Source organism: Camellia sinensis, chromosome 13, assembly GCF_055761805.1.
Source record: "Camellia sinensis isolate YWXY chromosome 13, ASM5576180v1, whole genome shotgun sequence".
In the NCBI taxonomy this organism is placed as follows: Eukaryota; Viridiplantae; Streptophyta; class Magnoliopsida; order Ericales; family Theaceae; genus Camellia; species Camellia sinensis.
Genome location: NC_138973.1, coordinates 61,609,353 through 61,633,928, shown reverse-complemented (window position 1 = coordinate 61,633,928; position 24,576 = coordinate 61,609,353). Strand labels below are relative to the sequence as shown.

The following is a 24,576-nucleotide window of genomic DNA, read 5'->3' as shown; positions in this document are numbered from 1 at the left end:
ATAAATGACATGTAATATTTTTATAATAGTTAGGGTCCTTCAACATTATCGAGGTATTTTAACTAATAAGAATATATATATATATATATATATATATATATATATTAGATATCTCCTACAACTAAAAGTTGGAGAGTGATATTTCATTAATTTTTCCTTTCATAAATTATTTGCAAAAAGTTCAATTCTTCATAATAATATATTTTATTTCAATTTTACCATTTTGATTAAAATATGAACAAAAAATTAATTTATTATTTTTTATAATAAAAAACTTTAATCGTTGACATTAAATAAATTTTTATTACGCATTGAGAAATATATGAATTTGCTAAGAAATTATTTTTCATAGGTCTATTGATGAGATTTTAATAAAATTTAGTTTTTAGAATTTTTTTATCAAAAAAAAATAAATAAATTATAGTTTGAAACAACAAAAAATAATGAATTTTATGCCATAATTTTTTCAATTCAATTGTTGTTTTATGCTTTTGTTTAATATGATATTCATAATTTTTATAATTAAAAAATAAAATTTAAATTATTCATAAAATTATTTTTGATAAAGGAGAAGGGTCAATTTGGAATAATATTAAAAACAAAATATAACTTATTAATAACTTTTCTTAGGTCTCCTTTGAGAATAAATTATTTTAATTATTTTTTAATATTTTATAAAAAGATGTACAGAAAAGTAGAGAGAATGATAAAAAATTTATAGTGACTTTTTTTAAATTTTTTTGACTAAAACATGTGCTTGCCAAACGAGATCTTTGTTGGTATTTTTCCATAATAATATATAAAATATATATAAAATAAATTAAATAGAAATGACAAAATAATTTTTTTAAATTAAAATGATGAAATACAGAATAAACAACACAACTAAAAATACATAAATGAATTAGAATACATTACTAATAGAACAAATTATTAACATGGATAATTAAGTTGGAACACATTTTTGTAAACTAAATATTGAAAAAATTAAGAATAAATGATAAGAAAAGAAGCAAATCGAAGCCTGCACTAGATAGTTTCCTTAAAACAGATTCACCGCATTCCGATAGATGTTAGAGGTACGCCGGCGTCTGTCTCTCAGAATACGACGGTTAAAACCAGCTAATACAGAAGCACCTTCTGAATAGTTTCGACAAACTTGACAATGACTGCACTCTTTCTAACAAGAACCAAAGAAGGGGCTAGTAAAAAAGATAAGAAAAAAAATTTTTGGTGTAAAATAAACATCTCCAACTTTTTATCTCAAAACACCATCTCCATTTTCCATAAAAAATCTCTCTAAAATTCTTTTTCTAAGTTGGAGGGGAAAAGCCTCTATTTATACAAGTAGGGAAATCCTTAACCATGAAGGTTATACATCAATAAAGCTATCAAATGCCATTAACCAAGGCGATCAACTCTAGCCATTAGGGCTAGAATTACAAAAGTTGAAAACCTATGGCCACTAATATAGTCATCAACTCCGTCATCAAAAGATGAGAGTTACAAATTTCCAAACCTCCCATGTACTTAATATATATGAACAAATATGTATATAACGATGTTTAAATAAACCAATTAGATGGGTCACAAAATAGATATTAATATTGGATTATAACCCGATTCAAACTCAATTCTTAAACACATGCATAAGCTAAAGCCAACACAACATAACTTAACACAAGCTTAAGATTAAGTCTAAGTCTAAATTCAAGACCAAACCCAACACAAGCATAAACACAAGTCTAGGTCGTCTTCAAACTAAGGTTAAGTCTAAATCTAAACATAACTTTATTTATGCCCACTTTATGAGACAATTCTCATTCATTATACAATAATTTCAGCTCATTATTTTTATATTGTAATCTTCTCACTTGAGATAATACAAAACCACTCAAACCAACTTCAACCAGTGGTTGAATCACACTTTAATTTTAAATTAAAATTGTTAAAAAATTATTATTTTTCAAAAATCTTTGTAAATTTTAATCCACTAGTCAAATCAATCCTTAATTATTGGATGAAACAGCGTGGATTAGGCAGAATTGAGCACGTTATTAAATTCTATTTTAATCATATTTTACCTTAATTTTTTTAAGGAAAATGTCCCGTAACTCAAATTTTGTAGCTTAAAAGTGGCTCAAATGGCCAAAACGATCGTTTTGGCCATTTTTATGTTGTTTTGTACTCAAAACGACGTCGTTTTGGCCATTTGAGTCACTTTTGAGTCACAAAATTTGAGTTACGTAGTATTGTCGTTTTTTAATTACAATTTTTACCGCCTAAAATGTTAACAGTCCCGCTGCATACCCCCAATGGGGGTTGCGCCCCCAGTGACGTGGCGCGCCCCCACTGGCTGAAAACTCAAAAAAAAAAAAAAAAAAAACAATTTTTTTTTTAGGCCAATCTCGAAGCGACACCTCACTGGGAGTCGACAGCCAGTGGGGTAGGAAGCATTTTTGAAATGTTAATACATTAAACCAAAAAAAAAAATAGTCGCCGCCGCATTGAGTGGGAAAGTGATGACCAGCAGTTGCTCCACCCACCGACAATGGTGGTGTTCAAACACACACCCTTCTCTCTCTCTCTCTCTCTCTCTCTCTCTCTCACTTTCCATAAATCTCTTTGCACACACTAGTACAGTACAGAACAAAGCCACTGACCACTCTCTCACTTTCCATAAATCTCTTTGCACACACTGGTACAGTACAGAACAAAGCCACTGACCAAAAATATTCCCCATTTCCATTACAATACAGTGGTAGACACTTCATTAAAAATGCAATAATTTAATCCCAAAAAAAATCAACAAAGAAAAACAAGTCCCCTTTCTCTCCTCTCTCCCCTCTCTCTCTCTCTCTCTCTCTCTCTACTCAGATCCCTACAATGGCCACCACTAAACCCATGATCATCACTCTCTCCTTCATCATCTTCTTCTTCATTCTCCTCAATTCTCAACGGTCCGATCTCAACCCAGACTGCTCCAACCGTTGGATCCACATCCGAAACCTCCCCACCCAATTCAACCTCGACCTCCTCTCCAGCTGCTCCCATTTCCCTCTCTTCACCGACTTCTGCCCCTACCTAACCAACCACGGCCTCGGACCCAAGACCCACAACCATAGCCACAGCTGGTTCCGCACCGACCCATTCATGCTCGAACTCATCTTCCACCGCCGCATGCTCGACTACCCCTGTCTCACCTCCGACCCCTCCGCCGCCTCCGCCGTCTTCCTCCCCTACTACGCCGCCCTCGACTCCCTCCGCTTCCTCTACGGCCCCGACCTCAATTCCAGCTCCCACCACGGCCTCACTCTCTTCCAATTCCTCCAAACCCACCACTCCAAAATCTGGGACTCCCGTCACGGCCACGACCATTTCTTGGTCATGGCGAGACCTGCGTGGGATTTCAGCCAGCCCATCTCGATCCATCAACCACCCATTTGGGGCACTTCGTTCCTCGAATTGCCTGAGTTTTATAATATTACTGTTTTGACATTGGAATCCAGAACCTGGCCTTGGCAAGAACAAGCTGTGCCTTACCCGACCTCCTTTCATCCACCTAATACCGCGTTTTTCGACTCGTGGGTCAGTCGGGTCCGCCGTTCTCGGCGTACCACCTTGATGTTGTTCGCCGGTGGCGGCGGTATCTCAGCGTCTCCAAATGTACGGCGGAGCATTCGGCTCGAATGCGATAATAATAGTACTAATTTGAGGATCGGGAATGGTAGTAGTGGGTACTCTAAATTGTGTGAATTTGTGGATTGTTCGTATGGGATTTGCGAACACGATCCGATTAGATTCATGAGGCCCATGTTGAAGTCGAGCTTTTGTCTTCAGCCACCGGGGGATACTCCAACGCGGAGGTCGACATTTGATAGCATTGTGGCGGGGTGCATACCCGTGTTTTTTGAGGATCAATCGGCCAAGTCGCAGTATGGGTGGCATTTGCCGGAAGAGCAGTATGGGGAGTTTTCGGTGTTTATACCGAAAGAGGATGTGGTGTTCAAAGGGCTGAGGGTTTTGGATGTGTTGATGAGTATACCGAGAGGTGAAGTTAGGAGGATGAGAGACAAGGTTTTGGAGATGATGCCTAGAGTTATGTATAGGAAGCATGGAAGTTCATTGGCCTTGAAGAACAAGAAAGATGCATTTGATATTGCAGTTGAAGGTACTTTGCAGAGGATCAAATCTAGACTGAAAGAAGTTGGTCTGAAATAAGACCCGATAAGGCGTGACTTCAGACTTCGCTTTTGCTAATTTAACCAACCATAATCAGTTAAAATTAAAAAATAACGTGATGATCTAAGACACCAAAAATGGATTCCTACAATTCCCCTTGTAATTTTTATATTTTGTTGTGTTGCTTTTGCTCCTTTCACCTTATTTATTTCACCACAAATGTTGTACATAGAAGAGAAAATTAGATGTTTTGTATTCATTGATAATAATAAATCATGTAATTTTGGGCTGCAATATTTACTTGGCCTGTTATTTCTGTTCCACTTCTTGTACTTTTGAGTGTTTGGCAATGAAGGCACATCTTCTTCACCCGCAAAAACATTAACCCCCACGCTGTGACTCCATGGACTGCACAATGTGCTCAATAAGAAATATCAAAAACAAATTATATTCACGTCTTGGAAAAAATAATTAACATTTATTCATGGTGCAAAATTTTAAAGGTAACAAAATCTGAAAAAAAAAAAAAAAAAAAAAGGCGATCATCACTAGGAGTGTAGGATTTTCAGTTTTATCCCCATCGAACAATGGCAGAACCCCACGTAAGACCAGCCCCAAAACCAGCAGCTGCTATCATATGGCCTGATTTCACCTTCCCACTCCGTACAGCTTCATCCAATGCCAACGGAATGGATGCTGCGCTTGTATTACCGTAGTTTGCCAAATTCGATATGACCCGTTCTGGTGGGACTTCTAATCGTGTTGCAACTGCATCAATGATCCTTCGGTTTGCCTGCGTAAACCAATTATTTTGTATGATTAATCAGAGAATTAATACACACAAGCAAATATGTGCACATGAGAAATTCTTGGGGTATAAGATATGCCTGAACTAACAAAAGTTATCTCGTTTTAGTTTTGAAATGAGGAAAAATGAGAGACAAATAAGTGCTGTTTGGTGTAATTTATATGAGCCACTTATAGTGTTTATAGTTTGGAAGACTCCGTCAAAACTGGTTGGTACGGCTTCACTTACCGTTTATCAGGCAAAAATAGCTTAAATAAGTTGAAAAAAACTATCTGGAAGTTGGGGAAGGAGTATTTTTGGTTTTTGCTTTTTGATTATCAGGGTTTAGCTTACAATAAGTTGCACCAAACAAGCCCATGATTGAGTACAACTTTTTATTGTAAAATTTAAAGGTTTAAATACCTGCAATTAAGTAATCAACTAAAACAATTTGAAGATTTGATAATGCCTATTATCCTTGTAGACTATGTTTCATACCTGATGGAGAAGTAACCAATCAATGCTAGACCCAGAGAGACCAGCCTTTTCGAGCGCGGACTCTATTGACTGTGGTACATACCGAACAGCAAAGCGAAAGACCTCTTTACCATTCATCTGGATGCAGGAATAAGAAGAGCGTTTGGGAGGAAAACCTAACACTGAACCATTGGAACCCAAACCAAGATCCGCTTCATTTTCGTTCATGGTGGAGGCATTTAAGTGCCTGCATGGGGGGGATAGTACTCAATTCTCATTCTTCTGTAAAAGATGCGCAGAGTATGTTTTCTAAAGAAGATAAGAACACAAACCTCTGGCCATCACCGTCACTATGCAAATCAAAACCAAATAAACCGTCCTCCTCACTACCACAGGCCTGCAGAACAACTATAATTATCAATACAGATAGAAGAGAACCATCCCACTAGTACCAAGAAGAGGTATGCCAGACATTTAAACCAATTTTATCTAACCTATAAAAAGAAATAATAATCAAACAAGAGTTAAAATTCAACCAGGACTTGATTAGGTGAAGTCCTCATAGCTGACCACGGTGAAATTCCATAATTGTAGTTTTGCTTAACCCTAGTGGTAAAGCCCACATAGCTGGTCCTGATATTGCTTGTGTGGTTTTGCTTAACCCTTGTAACAGTCTTCCTTCTCTTCCCAAAGTGACCAATTTAATATTTTTGCAGTATTATTCATAGCCTCTTCCCCTCCTGTTGGTTTTCAATTTACCACTCACAACCCATACAACATCATTTTCCAGAGATCTCTAGCAACTGATTTCTGAATCTTCAGCAACCCGAAGAAGTGAGAGAAAAGGAAGGCAGAAGCTGTCATTACTTGGAAGACTAAGCAAAGACTATGCAAAATCTCACACCCTTTCCATCGGTGAGCAGACTCCAAAGAATAAAAGTAAAATGAAAACAAGCAGACCATCAGTCAATAGAATACATTGTCTATCAGCAACACCTTGTCATTTAGACATCAATTTGTACAATCTCTGGGATGAGTATCAACCTAAGACTTAAACAGTATAGAAGTTTAGAAGTTGATGGAAGAATTGGTTACTACCTATCATGAAAAAGAGCTCTCACTGCATAGCAGATTCAAAAATATTTTCATCTGAAAGAATATAAATGCACAAGAACCACATCACCCTAATCTAGATATTAAGTCCTAAAAAATAATAAAACAAAAACCGAAGACACATTACCAATAAGCTGGGAACAATGTATATCCAGATTGCAGAAACACAAGTAATCTACATATAAGTTCCACGGGTTCTAGAGAAGAAAATTGAAGAGCCCATTACCTGTACTACGACAGCACCAGCAGCATCACCAAAGAGAATACACGTCCCTCTATCGGTCCAATCAACATAACGAGAAAGCACGTCAGCCCCAATCACAAGGACATTATTAAAGCCACCACCTGCAATTTACAATAGTAGAGTTCAGTTTTAAACTTTTTATAAATGTTTGAACTTTAATTGAGATCTCCTACAGCAATTAATAAAATGTTACCCCGAATATAACAGGCAGCCGAAACTAGACCCAACAAAAACCCACTACAAGCAGCTGTAATATCATAAGCCAATGGATTTCCTTTGCAGCCAAGTGCCTTTTGGATCTGAAATGTGACATAAAATATAAATTAAAAGCACATAAGAAAATTTAGAGTGCTTGTCATACCAAATGTGGAAGAGATCAATTATCATAATCAGGCAACAGTATTTCAAATAGAATTTGGCAGGGAGCTGTGCAAAAATGTTAAGTTATAGGTCATGTATGTGAAAGCCTAACATTAAGAGTTTAATATCTAACTGTTAACAAAGACAAAAGCATATTCTGACTGGCCTAATACAGTTTTAAAGAACAATTTCAAAGCCCTTCTCCATGGTGCAAAACATAATACCATAATCATTACAAAGTAACTAAATTAGTGTCTAAACTATTCCTTTACAGGCATTGCAAGAGCATATTTATGTTCGTTAGCTAAGCTAACAACTGAAAAAGAAACCACCATCATTGCCCTATCATTATTCATAAATGGCTATAAAACAATTAACTAACTTACGGAAACTGATACAACTTTCAAAAAACCTCTAGTAAATCAAGGTAGGCAACTTATTATACAATCTAAGACTATAAATTATCACACATCATTCAACAATAGAACTACAATAACAAATGCAAGGATCAGTGTATTGCCCAACAAAATTGATTCTCTCTCTCTCTCTCTCTCTCAACGTTTTGAAGAGTAACTTTCTTTGCTATGTTGTTTTCTTGTCATGCATTTTCAAACTCTAATAATTGCTAATGAGGTTTGTTTCATGCATTCAATTATGGATGACTTCAAATCAAATTTAGTATTGCTATTACAGCAGGCATTGCAATGGACTAAGCCAAAAATGAGCAGCTTGGACTAGGCTGATTAAAAAGTTGATTCAGGCTGGTTCACCAATTAAATCAGCCAAGCTCAAGATTCAAGCTCATTTCAGTAACAAGCAATTTAGGCTCATTAATGTTTGACGTAGATATTGTGATGTTGTAACATCAATAGTTCAGCAACTTTTTAAGAGAAAGTGACCTGAAAAAGAAAAGTTGTCCATAATAATTATGCAAACAATTTATGAATAATAGAGTAAGTTATAGACGTTTTAATCGTGAATTTTTATTTTTTAAAAGGTAGCATGCAAGGGCAACAATTTAGCATTAGGCTAATGCAGAAGCTTGGGTAGACTTCTGAACAAGTTCAAACTTGACAACATCTACACAAACCAAAATATACATAGCGAATTCGAGATCACATGATGAATAAACCCAAGCCAAATTATGTATATCCTAACAGCATTATCAACAAACAAAATACAATTCATCTTTGGCCAAAATTGTTAGGATTTTTACCCTAAGAAATTAATAATTTGTGTTTTGGCAATACCTCTCTTGACAAAACTTAATATCATGATTATTGATTCAAGTTATTTTGTTTTTCTTAAATTGATTTCTATATTTATCATCTTGTTTATTGTGCCTCACAGATAAATCACGATCTTTCTTGAAATTGTTTTTTGTTTCTTATGCATGTGTTTTATCATTGAGGATACCGGTTTTAAACTGTATTATAGTGGTAAGAATAGACGCAGGAATGGGGTAGGAATCATAGTTGCCAAGGGTCTTATGAAAAATGTAGTGGCAGTCATTAGGAAAGGAGATATGATTACGTTAGTTAAACTAGTTAATGGAAGAAATATAGTGAACGTTATTAGTGCATATGCCTCTCAAGTAGGATTAGATGATTAGACTAAGAGGGATTTTTGAGAGCAGATGGATGAGATCTTACAGGAGATACCCGTAGGAAAGAACCTAGTTATAGGTGGAGATTTCAATGACCATCTCAGCATCGATAAATTAGGCTATGAAAGGGTGCATGGTGGATTTGGTTTTGGTGATAGAAATAAGGATGGAGAGAGTATCTTAAATTTTGCGTTGGCTTTTGACCTGGTGGTGGCCAATACTATGTATAAGAACACGGAGGAGCATTTGATAACCTTTAAGAGTGGGTCAGTTAAGAGCCAAATAGATTACTTTTTAGTGAGAAAAGTGGACCGCCTAAAATGCAGTGATTGTAAGGTGATTCCTGTAGAGAGTCTAACCTCTCAACGTAGGATTTTGGTACTAGATTTATATTTTAAAGGGCAATACCAAGCTAGGAAGAATGATGGGCGTCGTAGGACGAGATGGTGGGACCTCAAAGGGGATGAACTAGAAATATTTGAGAATAGAATGGATAAAGAAGGTGCTTGGGACTTGGAAGATGATGATAACATTATATGGAACTCGATGGCCAATTGTATGAGGAGAATCTCAAGGGAAGTGCTTGGAGAGTCGAAAAGAATGAGACTCAACTCTAGGGAAACTTGGTGGTGGAGGGAAAAGATTCAAACGGTCGTTAAGGCAAAAAAAGAATGCTTTAAAAAGTGACAGAATGATAAAACTGAGGAAAACATTAAGAGCTATAGATTGGCTAATAAGGAAGTCAAGAAAGTAGTGAGAGAGGCTAATTTGAAAGCTTATGATTACCTATATACTAGACTAGATAGTAAGGAGGGAGAGAAGAAGGTATACAAACTTGCTAAGATACGAGAGAAGAAAACAAGAGATTTTAATCAAATTAAGTGCATCAAGAGTGAGGAGTCTAAGGTATTGGTGAAGGATGAGGAGATTAAGGAGAGATGGAAGAACTATTTTGAGGAACTATTCAGTGAGGAACATGGACGTACGTCAACAGGGGAAGAAATAGCTAGTAATACGATAAACCAAGACTATAGGTTTTATCGCAGGATTAGGAACTTTGAAGTGGAAATTGCACTTAAGAAGATGGAATCAAATAAGGCTTTAGGACCCGATGATATCTCTATTGAAGCTTGCAAGTGTTTGGATAAAAAAGGGATTGCTTGGTTGACTAGGTTTTTTAGCAAAATTTTGTTGACTAAGAACATGCCAGATGAGTGGAGGAAGAGTATTTTAGTGCCAATCTATAAGAATAAAGAGATGTCCAGAATTGCAACAACTATAGAGGAATCAAACTAATGTGCCATATACTGAAAGTGTGGGAGAGGGCGATGGAACGCCAATTGCAAGATATAATAAAGGTGTCAGAGAATCAATTTGGGTTTATGCCTGACAAGTCAACAATGGAAGTGATCTATCTATTGAAGAGAGTAATAGAAAAGTACAGAGAAAAGAAAAGAGACATTCATATGGTGTTTATCAACCTTGAGAAAACATATGATAAAGTGTTTCGGGATATAATATAGTGGGTGTTAGAAGAAAGGGGTGACAAAATGTTACATTGATGTGATTAGGGATATGTATGAATGGGTGGTGACCACTATTAAATCGCCTCCTGGAGAGACAAATGAATTGCCTATCACTGTAGTGTTACACCAAGGATCTACCTTAAGTCCTTATCTTTTTGCGTTAGTTATGGATGAGTTGATGAGAAATATTCAGGATAACGTGCCATGGTGTATGCTTTTTGCAGATGATAACACATTAGTGGATGAGACTAGAGAAGGAGTTGACACAAAGTTAGAGATGTGGAGAAAAGTACTTGAATCTAAAGGATTCTAGACAAGCGGAACTAAGACAGAGTACATGGAGTGTAAATTTAGTAACAATAACAATGAAAGCAGAGGAGAAGTGAAGATTGAGAACCAAGAACTGATTAAGAGTGAACATTTTTGTTATTTAGGGCCGATTATCATAACGGCGGGGGAGATTGATGCGGATGTAGCCCATACGATTAAGACGGGATGACTTAAGTGGAGAAGTGCGTCTGGGATACTGTCCAATAAACGAATACCCACTAGACTAAAAAATAAGTTCTATAGAACGGTAATAGAAATATGGATCTACTTAATTTGACTAATGAAATGCCCTTTGATAGAGTCGCGTGGAGAAGAAGGATTCATGTAGCCGACCCCATAATGGGACTTAAGGCTTGGTTTGGTTTGGCTTATGCATGTGTTTTATCATCTTGGGTTCATAACATTAACATTTTTGTTCAAAAAGTGGCTAGATGGTTAAAAGCCAAAGATGGCTATGTGTATGAAGTCAGATTTTCATATCATGAAGAATCGCATTGCTTTGATTACTTTTGCATTATCTTTAGTAAAATAATCAAAGTGTATTTTTTTTGGTCGGCAACTTGTGTCAACTTTTCAGCCCAAAAGGAGATTTGTCTGGTAACCTTGGAATTTGTGAAACAACAAAGCAGCACAAAAGTCCACAAAAGCTGCTGGAGAATACACGGGTCGCGCCCGCGACCATATCAATGGTGCCCACAATTAAACATACTGCGGCCGCGACCTTTACCTTCGCTCCCGTGATTTGGAGAGTCCGAAAGTCCAGCTCTTAGTACTTTTCTTTGCAACCTGCGAAGCCATACCGCGCCCGCAATGGAGTCCTGCCCAAGTCTATTTAAAGGCCCCTGGCTGATGTATTTTGTATCTCTCACACTTACATTTTCTAAGTGTTCTCTCCATCTCTCCTAAATACTTCCAACCTTTAGAGAGTTTATTTTGAGAGAAATATATTTTGAGAGAGATCATTTTTGCAAGAGAGAAATATTTTGAGAGAGTTTGTTTTGAGAGTGAACTTGTAGTGAGATTCATTTGTAACACTCTCATCTACTTGATGATACATTAGCCATAAGAGCTCAAAGCTAATCACCAAGTTTTTGTATAAGTTCTTCACTCCTTCCAAACGTGAACTTTCTTGGTGGATTCTAAGATTGTAGACTTCAGTGGATTACGAAGTCATTGGCGTCATGACGATTCAACAACCGTGGCGGATATCCAGTGGAGATCCTGGAAGTACCTATAGAGTGAGCAAAAATGTGTGCCGGTGAGTGGACTCATGTTGCCTGGATTGATCTTTGTAAGAGATCTCTTGTACTACCTTTCTTTCATAGTAAATTATTAATCTAGCCAAGGGCCCGTGATTTTTCATCACAAGGTGGTGTGGATTCCAATTGTGATTTTTCAAGTAAAAAATCTTTTGTGTCGTGGATTGATTTTCTCTTACTCTCTCTTATCTATTTTAATCATGGTTGCATTAATTTTTAATTGGATTGTCTAAATCAATAATCACGTTAAACGGTACGCATCTAGATTTTTCAAAAGTATTTTCCGCATAAATCTAAATTTTTCAATTGGTATCAAAGCAGGTCGCTCATACTTTGTTTTTCAAAACTATAGCAGCATGATCTTTTTGTGATAATTGATTATGGTTTCAATCTGAAGAAATAATGTTTTTACTCTAAAGGATGATCAAGAATTTGATTTTGAAATGATGGCTTTGTTTACAAAAAAAAGTTTCAACAATTTTTACAAAAGAAAAAGCCTAATTTCAAGAATTTAAATTCAATGAAGAGAGTTGATTGTAAGCAAAATTTTTCTACATCTTCAACACATGAGAAAGATGCAACCCACAATGCCTTGGTTGCAAGTCTTAACCAGACTTCAGAAAATAAAGACACGTCTGAAAGAGAAGACAAGAATTCTCAAGAAATACAAAAAATGTACTTCCAATGCTGCAAGTTGTCAAAACGAAAGGAAGAACGTTTTACCAGCTTGGAAAAATGTGAGATGGAGAAAGAACAACTGAAAAAGGAGCTCATGGAAGCTCAAATAAGAATATGTTCTCTCACAAATGAGAAATTTATTTTGATCGACAAAATCTCCACATGTGAAAGTGAGAGATGTCATATTTTTGGCACACATGACAAGCTTAAGAAGAGTTTTGATCTTCTTAAAGAAGTTGAAATTTGTGCCAAGAAAATGAAAGAGCTTGAAGAAAAATGTACAAAAGGGGAACTTGAACTGATCGGTGCCAATGCCATGGCCGAAGCGTCAACTTCCAACATTACAAGCTCCCAAGAGGTAAAAGGCCTTGACAAAAGGTACAAATTCTTCAACTTCTAGTGTTTCATATGAAAATATTTTGAAGAAAAAATTCATACCTATTTGTCATCATTGTGGAGCTGTTGGTCACATTAGGCCTAAAGGCTTGAATTTGTATAAGGCTAATCATGGCAGAGATGGAGTTGTTCATCAACAAGCTCAAAGGCCACAACATGTGAACAAGCAGAACATCCAATGTGGTAAGTTGCCCACAAAATATCCGAAGGATGGTAAGCCTGTTTTTTGTTGTGATTCTTGTGGAAAATTAGGCCATTTTGGTTTCTATTGTTATTTGCTTCAGGACCACATTCCACATAGAGGAAATAAGTTTTCCAATACCTCTAAGAATTTTGCACAACCCTCATTGTCCAACAAAAATCCAAAGTGTCAAGAGAATTTTCAGAATTTTTTGAACTTTCCCAACAACCGTGTTAAAATGCTTCATGTTAAAAATAGAGTTGTTTGGGTTAGGAGAAATGAATTGGGATGAAGAGTTTCGCGTTCTTGTGTTGTAAATATTTTTTTTCTTTGTTTTTTTTAGTTCTTTGAAAAAGGAAAAAAAAATGTTTTTAGTTTGGTGTCAAGTCTTGTGAGCAAGATTTTGAAGAGCGGTTGCGGTCGCCGAAACGGTTGCGGTGATGCGGTAGCGGTTGCGGGGTGTAAAGGCCGTAACATAACGGTTGCGGTAACCGGAACCGTGAATTTTTTTATTTTTCACACAATTTGAAGAAAACTTACCGATACGCATATTTTTTTTTCAGAATCACAGTTATTAGGGTTTAAAATAAATTTTGAATAATTTTTGTTCATTTTTAAGTATGATCCAATATATTTCATATTTCTAAATCACTATAAAAGCAGCTTTTTACATTTTACTTCAATAGTTAATGATTTTAAGAATAATTGATTTTAAATATTTACAAATTATTTTTTACCAATATCTGAACTAACTGAATAAAAAATATTCACAATTATTAAATGAAACGATTATAGAATAAAAATTGTGCCATAAATTTTTTATAAAAAAATTATAAAAAAAAAATTCATGTAAGATTTTTTCTTTGGGTTTGAATTACTTGAGTATTTGTTCTTTTTTGTAATCTTTTGTTTTTTTTTTTGAAAAAGGAAACTATTCAGAATATTGTAAAAGGGTGTAATGGTATCTAACGAACCGTTACAGCCGTTACACTAACACTGCAGTAAGGTTTTAAAAAGCTGTCGCAACTGCTACGTTAACGCCATTACGGAACGGTTGTGGTGGCTACCGCCACCCATTACGACCGCTATAGCCGTGTGATAGAAATTCACATGTGTAACGGCCGTTTCGGTGTTACATAACGGAATCGTAACGGTCTGTTAGATACTGTTACACCCTTTTACAATATTCTGAATAGCTTACTTTTTCCAAGAAAAAAACAAAAGCTTACAAAAAAAAATAAACAATTACTCAAGTGATGCAAGTCCAAAGAAAAGATTTTATATGAATTTTTTTTCTTTATAATTTTTTTTTAAATTTATGGCGCAATTTTTATTTTATAATCCTTTCATTTAATAATTGTGAACATAGTTCAAGTGCTGGTAATAATTTGTAAACATTTAAAATCAATTATTCTTAAAATCATTAACTATTGAAATAAAATGTAAAAAACTTATCTTACAGTGATTTGGAAATATATTATATTTATCCAAAAAAAATATATATGAAATATATTATATCATACTTAAAAATTAACAAAAATTGATCAAAATTTATTTAAACCTCAATAAATGATTCTGAAAAAATAAATAAATAAATATATGCGTATTGGTAAATTTTCTTCAAATTGTGTGAAAAATATATAAAAAATACGGTTTCGGTTATCGCAACCATTACGCTATCACTTTTACACCCCACAACCACAATCGCTACCGCGTCACCACTACCGTTACGGCGACCGCAACCACTTTTCAAAACCTTGCACTATAGCCATTACGTAATACTGAAACAGCCATTACACGTGAATTTCCGTCACACCGCTATAGCGGCCGTAACGGGTGGCGGTAACCATCACAACCATTACGTAACGGAGTTATGTACCAGTTGCAGCCGCTTTTTAAAACCTTGGTCGTACCCGTATCTCATATCCCATATCTATATCCGTGCTTCATAGGTTAGTGGGCTTAGTACATCCGAATAGTCATGTATTGTTTGCATTGCTACAAAGATGAGCACATTCGGATGCACATTGGTCCAGTTGAACAAGAACAATGTTCATTTTCATAAGTAGCTTTCGAAAGAGTACTCGCCATTCAAAAGTAGTGTTGGTTTGTTCAAATGCAAGACCTACTGTTCGGACAAACTAAACACTTGGTTCACGCTAGTGTGCTTACCATTTAGATGCATCTCCTTTTTGACACATGAATTTGTTACTTGTCTAGAATGGAATTGTGAGATTTTGTTTCGTTATTCACTTCTATATCTATATATAAGAGCTTTAACAATCATGTTAGGTGCTGCTTATAGAATTCTTTAGAGAACTTCATAGTCCACAATTTTCTTCTATATTTTTTTGAGAGTTACTAGGTCTACATATAGACTTCGTGGTTGCATGTTCATTATCAAGCTTGGAAGCTTGAAGGATCACATTTGTATGGGAGTACAAGTGAGAGATAGGACATGTATGGATAACAGATTGAGCTACAATTTTGTAGTTCAAATGTGACATCGAGCAATTTTGTAGTTCAATCTGTTATCCATGCTTGTCATATCTCTCACTTGTACTCCCATACAAATGTGACCCTTCAAGCTTCTAAACTTGATAAATGAACATGCAACCACGAAGTCTATATGTAGACCTAACAACTCTAAAAAAAAATATAGAAGAACACTATAGACTATGAAGTTCTCTGAAGAATTCTATAAGCAACACCTAACAAGATTGTTAAAGCTCCTCTATATAAATATAGAAGTGAATAACGAAACAAAATCTCACAATTCTATTCTAGACAAATAACAAATTCATGCGTCAAAAATGAGATGCATCTAAATGGTAAGCACACTAACGTGAACCAAGTGCTTAGTCTATCTAAACAGTAGGTCTTGCATTTGAACAAACCAACACTTTTTTTCAATGGCGAATACTCTTTCGAAAGCTACTTACGAAAATGAACAATGTAACCAAGGTTTTAAAAAGTGACCGCAACCAGTGTTACGTAATGGTTGTGATGGTTACCGCCACCCGTTACAACCGCTATAACAATGTGACGGAAATTCACATGTGCAACGGCCGTTTCAGTATTACGTAGCGGCTAGAGTGCAAGGTTTTGAAAAGCGGTTGCGGTCACCGTAACGGTTGCGGTGATGCGGTAGCGATTGCGGGCTGTAAAAGTCATAGCGTAACGGCTGGATAACCGAAACCGTGAGTTTTTTTTTTTTTTTTTTTTGTACAATTTGAAGAAAACTTACAGATACGCTCTTTTTTTTCTAGAATCATTTATTGGGGTTTAAAATAAATTTTGATCAATTTTTGTCAATTTTTAAATATAATCTAATATATTTCATATTTTCAAATCACTATAAAATGAGTTTTTTTATATTTTATTTCAATCGTTAATGATTTAAGAATAATTGATTTTAGATGTCTACAAATTATTTTTTACCAACACCTGAACTATATTCACAACTATTAAATGAAAGGATTATAAAATAAAAATTGTGCCATAAATTTTTTTAAAAAAATTATAAAGAAAAAAAATTCATATGAAATTTTTTTTCTTTGTGTTTGCATCACTTAAGTATTTGTTCTTTTTTTTTACAAGCTTTTGTTTTTTTTCTTGGAAAAAGTAAGCTATTCAGAATATTGTAAAAAGGTGTAACGGTATCTAACGGACCGTTATGGCTATTACGTAACACCGAAACGGCCGTTACACATGTGAATTTCTGTCACACCACTGTAGCCGCCGTAACAGGTGGCGGTAACCACCACAACCGTTACGTAACGGCGTTAAGTAACAGTTGCGGCCGCTTTTTAAAACCTTGTTTGTGAGTCTTTGTGTGTTTCAGTTATTTAAAAAAAAAAATTTGTGTTAATTGATCAAAAAGATTTTTGTTTCTAGACTCACTCTTCATGTTTTGTTTTATATGACATGTTCGATTTGTGTAATTCTCACTTCACTTTGAATATTTGAACATAATCTCATTATGTACACATTTTTAGGAGGATATAATGTTTATTGATAGCTCATGAGAAATCCTGGATAATGTGTTAATTTTTGTGCATTAACTCTTGCGGATTGACCGTTACCAAGTACTTAAAAGTATGATGATGAGAGTTGAGCTGAAAATTTTTGTTGCTTTTGTGCTAAGCTCAAGGGAAAGGGCTACATGTAAGAGTGTGTTATATCTACCATTTTTCAGAGGATAAAATTCATGATCTATTGGATTCAGGTACCGCTCTTAGCAATGTGAAAGCCTCCTTCACATTGTTGTCAAAATAAAAATAAAAATAAAAAATGAAAAAGAAAGGATGTTATAGAAGTTTGAATGAAAGCTCTCTCAAAATTCATACGTATTTTGAAAACTCAAGGTTTGACTTCCAAAAGAGTGGCTCAATTTTTGGTACAAAGATGTTCAAATTTGATCTCTACATGGCATTGTTAAACATAGTGTTCTCAATTCACCTGTGTTACATGGACTCCGCAGTTGGAGGCAAAGTACCCATGTCGACACAACACGACGCGACACGGGTGCGGGTATGGGATTTGTGTCAGATTCGCCTCCTCTCTCTCGAACACGGCTAATCGAAAAGGAAGAAGAAGATTGAGATACTTGCATGGATGTGTTGGGTTCGAGATCGAGATTTGTTGGATCATAGCTTCATCGACAAGTGAATGTCGACTACAATAACCACATCATCTAGAGTTAGAACAGAGAGAGAGAGAGAGTCATAATCACCAAGTGGGAAGGAGGAGAGCATCGATCTGTGCATAATCACCAAGTGGGAAGGAGAAGCGAGCTTCGATCTGTGCGTATTTTTATTTATTTTTCAACTCTGTTGTGCGTATTTCAGAGAGAGGAAAGAGGAGAAAAAGGGAGAGAGAAGAGAGAAATGATATACAGCTGGAGATTTGCTAAGTTTGGCTAATGGGCTAAAACCAAATGAATAAAATAAAAGTTTGGGGGCCTGTGTTTTGTATTTGCCTTATTTCGTCTGGGCCTAGAGTCTTTTATTCTGGCTTATTTAATATTTTGGGCCTAAATAAAATAAGTCGGGGCCTATTTAGTTTTTTAGTGTTTTGTATTTGCCCAACATTTTTATTAAAATAAAAATAACTTATTTTATTATATAGAATATAATTTATTTTATATCTAAAATAATTTTTATAATTTTTATTTGTTATTTATATTTTATTTGTTTTTTTTTTAACAAAATCTATTATTTATTCCTCTTTTTTTTAACTCATCTTCATAAAATAAATATATTTTAAAAAAAAAAAACTATTTAACGTATCCCCGTACCCGTATCCAAATGTGGATCTATATCCACGTATCCTCAATTTTTAATTTTGAAGTGTCCGACCCCTAGATACACACCCGCACCTGATACCTGTACCCAAGTCCGTGTAACATAGCAATTCACACAACACACTGCCTTTGTATAGGATTTATGTTTGCCGGTATCCAATGGTTTTCAAGTGAGTGACTCTTTGCACTTGTTGAACATTGTCAATTTGGGTAAAACTCTGTTTTTCAAAATTTTGAGAATGGAGATAAGATTCTTTTGAACCATTACATGTATATGTCTTGAGTGCATGTTTTTGTTTATTTCGTCCTCCTACTTTGTCATGTGTGTTATTTTTAGTTTATCTTGTTTTGGGTTTGTCAATTCTGGACAAAAAGGGAGAGTAAAAAATTGGTCTTGAATTTCGGGGGAGAGAGAAAAAAATTTGTGAAAATTGGTTGTGTTTTAGGGGGAGTATTTTGCTTAGGAGAGATTGTTTTGTTTTGCGTACTAATATTTCTTATGCAGGGGCGTATTTTGTGTTTTGTCACAAAATAACCAAAGGGGGAGAATGTTAGGATTTTCAATCCTAATCGTGTACATTACAATGCAAGTTGGCCATCTCATTCCAAAGACAAACTTGTGATTTTCTATTTATTCATTTTTGGTCTTTGTTGCTTAAATCTTGTGAAGGAATGACTTATGAAGTTTTGTCTCGGCATTGCCAAATGGGGAGATTGTTAGGATTTTTATCCTAAGAAATTAATAATTTGTGTTTTGGCAATACCTCTCTTGACAAAACTTAATATCATGATTATTGATTCAGGTTATTGTTCTGTTTTTCTTAAATTGATTTCTATATTTATCATCTTGTTTATTGTGCCCCACAGATAAATCATGATCATTCTTGAAATTGTTTTTTGTTTCTTATGCATGTGTTTTATCATCTTGGGTTTATAACGCTGACATTTTTCGTTCAAAAAGTGACTAGATGATTAAAAGCCAAAGGTAGCTGTGTGTATGAAGTCAGATTTTCATATCATGGAGAATCACAAACAATGCTTTGATTACTTTTGCATTATCTTTAGTAAAATAATCAGAGTTTATTATTTTGGTGGACAACTTGTGTCATCTTTTTAGCCCAAAAGGAGGAGATTTGACTGGTAAGCATGGAATTTGTGAAACAACAAAGCAGCACAGAAGTCCACAAAAGCTGCTGGAGAATACACAGTCACGCCCGCAACCATATCAATGGGGCCGCGATTAAACATACCGCGGCCGTGACCTTTACCTTCGCTCCTGTGGTTTGGAGAGTCCGAAAGTCCAGCTCTCAGTATTTTTCTCTGCAACCCGCTAAGCCATACCGTGCCCACGATGGAGTCCTGCCCAAGTCTATTTAACGGCCCCCTGGCTGATTTATTTTGTATCTCTCATACTTACATTTTCTAAGCGTTCTCTTCATCTCTCCTAAATACTTCCAACCTTGAGAGAGTTCATTTTGAGAGAAATATATTTTGAGAGATATCATTTTTGCAAGAGAGAAAATATTTTGAGAGTGCTTGTTTTGAGAGTGAACTTGTAGTGAGATTCATTTGTAACACTCTCATCTATTTGATGATACAATAGCCATACGAGCTCAAAGCTAATCATCAAGTTTTTGAATAAGTTCTTCACTCCTTCCAAAAGTGAACCTTCGTGGTGGATTCTAAGATTGTGGACTTCGGTGGATTCCAAAGTCATTAGCGTTGTGACGATTCGACAACCGTGGTGGATATCCAGTGGAGATCGTGGAAGTACTTGTAGAGTGAGCAAAGACTTCTGCCGGTGAGCGGATTCGTGTTGCCTAGATTGGCCTTTGTAAGAGAACTTTTGTACTGCCTTTCTTTCGTAGTGGATTATTCGTCTGGTCGAGGGCCCGTGGTTTTCCATCACAAGTTGGTGTGGATTCCAATTGTGATTTTCCACATAAAAAATCTTGTGTCGTGGATTGATTTTCTCTTACTCTCTTATCTATTTTGATCATGGTTGCATTAGTTTTTAATTGGATTGTCTAAATCAATAATCACGTTAAACGGGATGCATCTAGATTTTCCAAAAGTATTTTCTGCATAAATCTAGATTTTTCAAAAATGTTTTATACTTATCGTATACTACCCTTTCAACCCATCTAAAAATCTTGGTATATTAAACCCCACCTGTGTAAGATTCCAATCCGACACCCGCGTATATGCAACTCTGTTTAGAATACACAAGCACTCATTACCACATAATGAAAGACATCTTGCACAGCTAACCCATCAGTCAATATAGCTGTACCTGAGGAGCACTGCCAAACAGATCCTCTGGAGTCGATGTACACAACAAGACTAGGTCCACATCATCAGGATCAACCTCAGCCATCTCAAGAGCTTTTTGTGCTGCCTCTACAGCCAGAGTTGTCAAGCTTTCTTTGCCTGTGAAAGCACAAGTCAAACTGAGGCCAATTACAGTTTGCATTACTAGGACACCAACATAGAGACACAGAGAGAGAGAGAGTTGATAAAGCCCCATAGCCCACCACATAAGAATTAATACCAGGCATTCATATATACAAAATTTGTGGAGCATCAAAAACAATCTAGTCTGCTTAGACAATTAGGATATTCAGAGCCACAATAAGATGGATCACTCAAATCATTTTTTACATTTTATTTTTTGATAAGCAAGTTAGATCACTCTTTTCATACTGAGAGGTAGATCCCTCTTATTGTCTTATATCACTAAATGTCAAACCAATTTCAAATCCTGCCATATCTTTCAGATCATTAGAAAAATATATGTAAAGGCCCAAGCCACATGCACAACCCACTGCTACATAATCAAAGTCAATATAAAAGGTAATCTGCCGTGAAAGATAATCCTAGGGTAAACACAAATATCAAATGGTGAGTTTTGAAGCCACAATTTCTCTTAAATGACTCCCATAGAATCCAGAAAAGAAAATTGGGGACGTGACACTGGAGTATTATAATTTCTTTGAAATATACAAAAAAAATTAGAAATCAGCACAACTAACTTAGCTTAAGCTGGCTCCAGAATACAATTATTGGGTTGGGTTTAGCTTAGCTCAAGCATGCCAGGGTTGGCAGACTTCAAGACTGCCACAGTCTAATAATACAGTTAGGGTGATTCAGGCCCTAAACTTGTTCCATGCAAAATTATGAATTCTGCAAAAATCAATACCCAGGTAACCCAACCAACCCACCCTAGCCAGGCAAACAAAAATCAAGATGTAAGCAACTTAGTCTAGCTAAAGCTAAATTTCAGTCTTGTAATCAAAATGAAGCTCACATAATAGCAATAAGCAAAGCTACCTCAAACTGTTCATAAGACCAGATAAATGCCAGCAGGCATGAACTCTGAGGAAAAACTGACCTGTTAGAATTCGTCGATTACGGATCCCAGTGCGAACAGATATCCACTCATCTGAAGTATCAACAACTTTGGCAAGATCATCATTGGAAACCTGAAGACTTGGTACTGCAGAACCACATCCAACTAGTTTGCAGCCTTTGCTGACAAGCCTGTACAATTTCAATCCCAAAATCACAAGCAAGCAAATGATTTCTCCAATGAATTATCAGAAGCTGATTTGAGATTTCCACATTCAATCCATTGAACCAAATAAGGATCAACGTGAAACATGATATTGCTGAGGTAAATGTTATGGACAAAGCAAGCAAGTTTGAAAAATGAAATGAAAACAACAGCCTTACAACAATATTCAATAAGATGAAATACAAATGAGCCCCAAATCAAAATGGCCTTGAACAAGAGACTTTCAATAGCAATAGCAGAGCTTGAACAATCCACATAAACTTATGAAGTATCAGCATGCATGCATACACATCATAACATACATTCACACCCATATGTACATACATGTATACATTTATCTGTATTTATGCAGAACCTACAAGATTTAACATTCATACTAGCCTGAAATAATTACCAAGTAAGCCTAAACTTCAATTGTAGAAATTAGGATAAAACTAGATAGCTACCTGAATCAACTCAACAAGCCTTAGTCACAATTACTTGGGATTAGCAACATGTACCAATTACTCTAGTTGGCTTATTGAAGAGGCATATCCTCAATTTCGTGTACAAGGAAACCACATCCTTTCTCCCATAGCCTAAACCCTATCCTTGGCATTCCTGTTTTACTTTTGGCACCATCAACCTAAAGCACTCCTTATAGGTGCATTAGTTGGCCTATGTTGCACACTTCAAACATTTTTCCTCATTTAGTCTTAATTAGTGTCACTTCTAACTTCCCTTCGATGCATTCATATTTTCATTCTATATTTTCTAGTAAATCACTCCTTATAGGTGCATTAGTTGGTCTATATTTCACATGAACATCATCCTACTTCAAAGTTCACACGTTTTTTGACCCTCATTTGTCCAATTGGTGCCACTTCACCTCACCTCCCCTCACCCCCCCAAATGCATTCAATTTTCTCGATCTTTTCTAGCTATCTAACACTATATACCATGCAAAATAACTAGCTTAACCGCCTACTTTTGATGTAATTGTTGGCTACAAAACCAAGAATTTCCTCAAAAACCACCCTTTTGTTAAGTCCATAGAACACAATTCACAGCTTACAACAACTATGAGCTCCATCTGACCCATTTGTCCAGAAATTATGAGTGATGACAATTATTTACATATTACATTAACATTTGAAATCCTCATACCCAACAAAAAATTTTAAGTGAACTTCCCCTGTAGGAGTAGTCTAGATAGATTACTGTACATCAATCCTTTGAAGTCTAAGTACCCATGCAAGAACAATAAAGTCTCTCTTTCTTGGTCCACAAACAACTTGGGTACTCAAAAATCAAAATCAGAGTGATACAACAGTGAAAAGACAAACAAGATGAGCACATAAGATAATCATCACCAAAGAAACCCCACATGCTCAGCATAGAGATGCCAAAACAAAACAATAAACCAAATAAGGTGAACTAATTTGATATCAAATCAAATTCAGATCAATAAAGTAATAAACTTTTCAAACCAATTGCACTTAGTACCCATTTGATAGAAAGAAAAAGAAAAAAAAAATCATTACTTCAACAAAGTGATCAATCACCGAAATAGAAAGAAATCAAAGAGCGAACTCACCTGGGTACTCGAGATTCAGAAGGTGAAACACCAGAACCAAGCTTCTCTGAACCTTCGATGGTACTGGAGCAGAATACCCCTTTGGAGATTCCCTCACCAGAAAAATACACAGATCGACACATGCCAATTGATGGAGGAATCGTCTTTCTCAGACTCGGAACTGTAGGTGAGAAGAACCCAGATGTTTTCGCCATTTATAGAGCGAGAAATGAACAAACCCAGAGAGAGAAAGTGAACAAACAAACAATCTAGTATCTGAAGCTTATTGATGAAAGACAAAGAATGCGAAGAAAGTATAGAGAACCCATGAAGGTTTATAGAGAGAGAAATTACGGAGAGAGAGAGAGAGAAGTGGGTTAAAATTTGAATTAATTAGAAGAAGAAAGACAGAGAAAAACAATGCATTGAAGGACTTCTCATAATCTACGAAGGGCTCGAAGATGAGAAAGATGGGCGATTGTGCCAAGCGAGATGGAGGAAACTCCAATGCAAACCCAATCCAACACACAAACATTCATTTTTCGACCACGAGAATCATGGACTGCTTGCTCCAACCCAAGATTTCATTTTTTATTTTTCCATACCATCTACTTAAAATAATATATATTTCAAGTAGTATAAGATTAGTATATTAATATATTTCAAGTAGTATATATTAAGTAGTACAATAGTGATAGAGGTCTCCAATTTGGCTCGACTGCTTGCTGTTTGTTTGTTTGTTTTTTTTTTGTTTTTGGGCTGCTGTGTTAGTTTTTTTTTTTTTTGTAAGTCTAATATAAAATATTATACATTTCTCACCAACTCATTATATAAAATAATATGAAATTAACAAAATTTAACCAATAATTTAATTAATCAGTCAATTTTATCACTTAATTAATCCAACTTAATTCGGTTAGACTGTTGGTTAAAATTTGTTAATGCTATATAATTTTGTACGATGAGTTAGAATAGGATGTCTAATTTTTTGACACACCCCTAC

General features: G+C 35.5%; 2 protein-coding genes across 2 annotated transcripts; one reads left to right on the top strand and one right to left on the bottom strand.

Annotated features, from left to right (window-relative positions):
- The first annotated feature begins 2,663 nt into the window (after window positions 1–2,663).
- LOC114282435 (Exostosin family protein) lies at window positions 2,664–4,494 on the top strand. The gene has a single exon (XM_028225115.2). The coding sequence runs from the start codon at window positions 2,887–2,889 to the stop codon at window positions 4,219–4,221; it is 1,335 nt and encodes a 444-aa protein (XP_028080916.2). The 5' UTR covers window positions 2,664–2,886; the 3' UTR covers window positions 4,222–4,494.
- A 120-nt stretch (window positions 4,495–4,614) lies between these two features.
- LOC114282436 (beta-ketoacyl-[acyl-carrier-protein] synthase III A, chloroplastic) lies at window positions 4,615–24,275 on the bottom strand. Its single transcript, XM_028225117.2, has 8 exons — window positions 23,595–24,275; window positions 21,836–21,984; window positions 20,738–20,874; window positions 6,997–7,102; window positions 6,786–6,904; window positions 5,779–5,843; window positions 5,468–5,693; window positions 4,615–4,975 (listed from the first exon to the last, which is right to left on the bottom strand). Exons 1-8 carry the CDS (start codon window positions 23,786–23,788, stop codon window positions 4,754–4,756), a joined length of 1,218 nt encoding a protein of 405 aa, XP_028080918.2. The 5' UTR covers window positions 23,789–24,275; the 3' UTR covers window positions 4,615–4,753.
- Between the last annotated feature and the right edge of the window lie 301 nt (window positions 24,276–24,576).

Bases quoted from the DNA above. Each gene is read 5' to 3' on its own strand.
- LOC114282435 (XM_028225115.2), top strand. From the start codon at position 2,887: ATGGCCACCACTAAACCCATGATCATCACTCTCTCCTTCATCATCTTC.
- LOC114282436 (XM_028225117.2), bottom strand. From the start codon at position 23,788: ATGGCGAAAACATCTGGGTTCTTCTCACCTACAGTTCCGAGTCTGAGA. The intron at 5,844-6,785 runs GTAATGGGCTCT...GTTGTTCTGCAG, and splicing joins CTGGTGCTGTCGTAGTACAG to GCCTGTGGTAGTGAGGAGGA. The intron at 4,976-5,467 runs GTATGAAACATA...TGGTTTACGCAG, and splicing joins ATTGGTTACTTCTCCATCAG to GCAAACCGAAGGATCATTGA.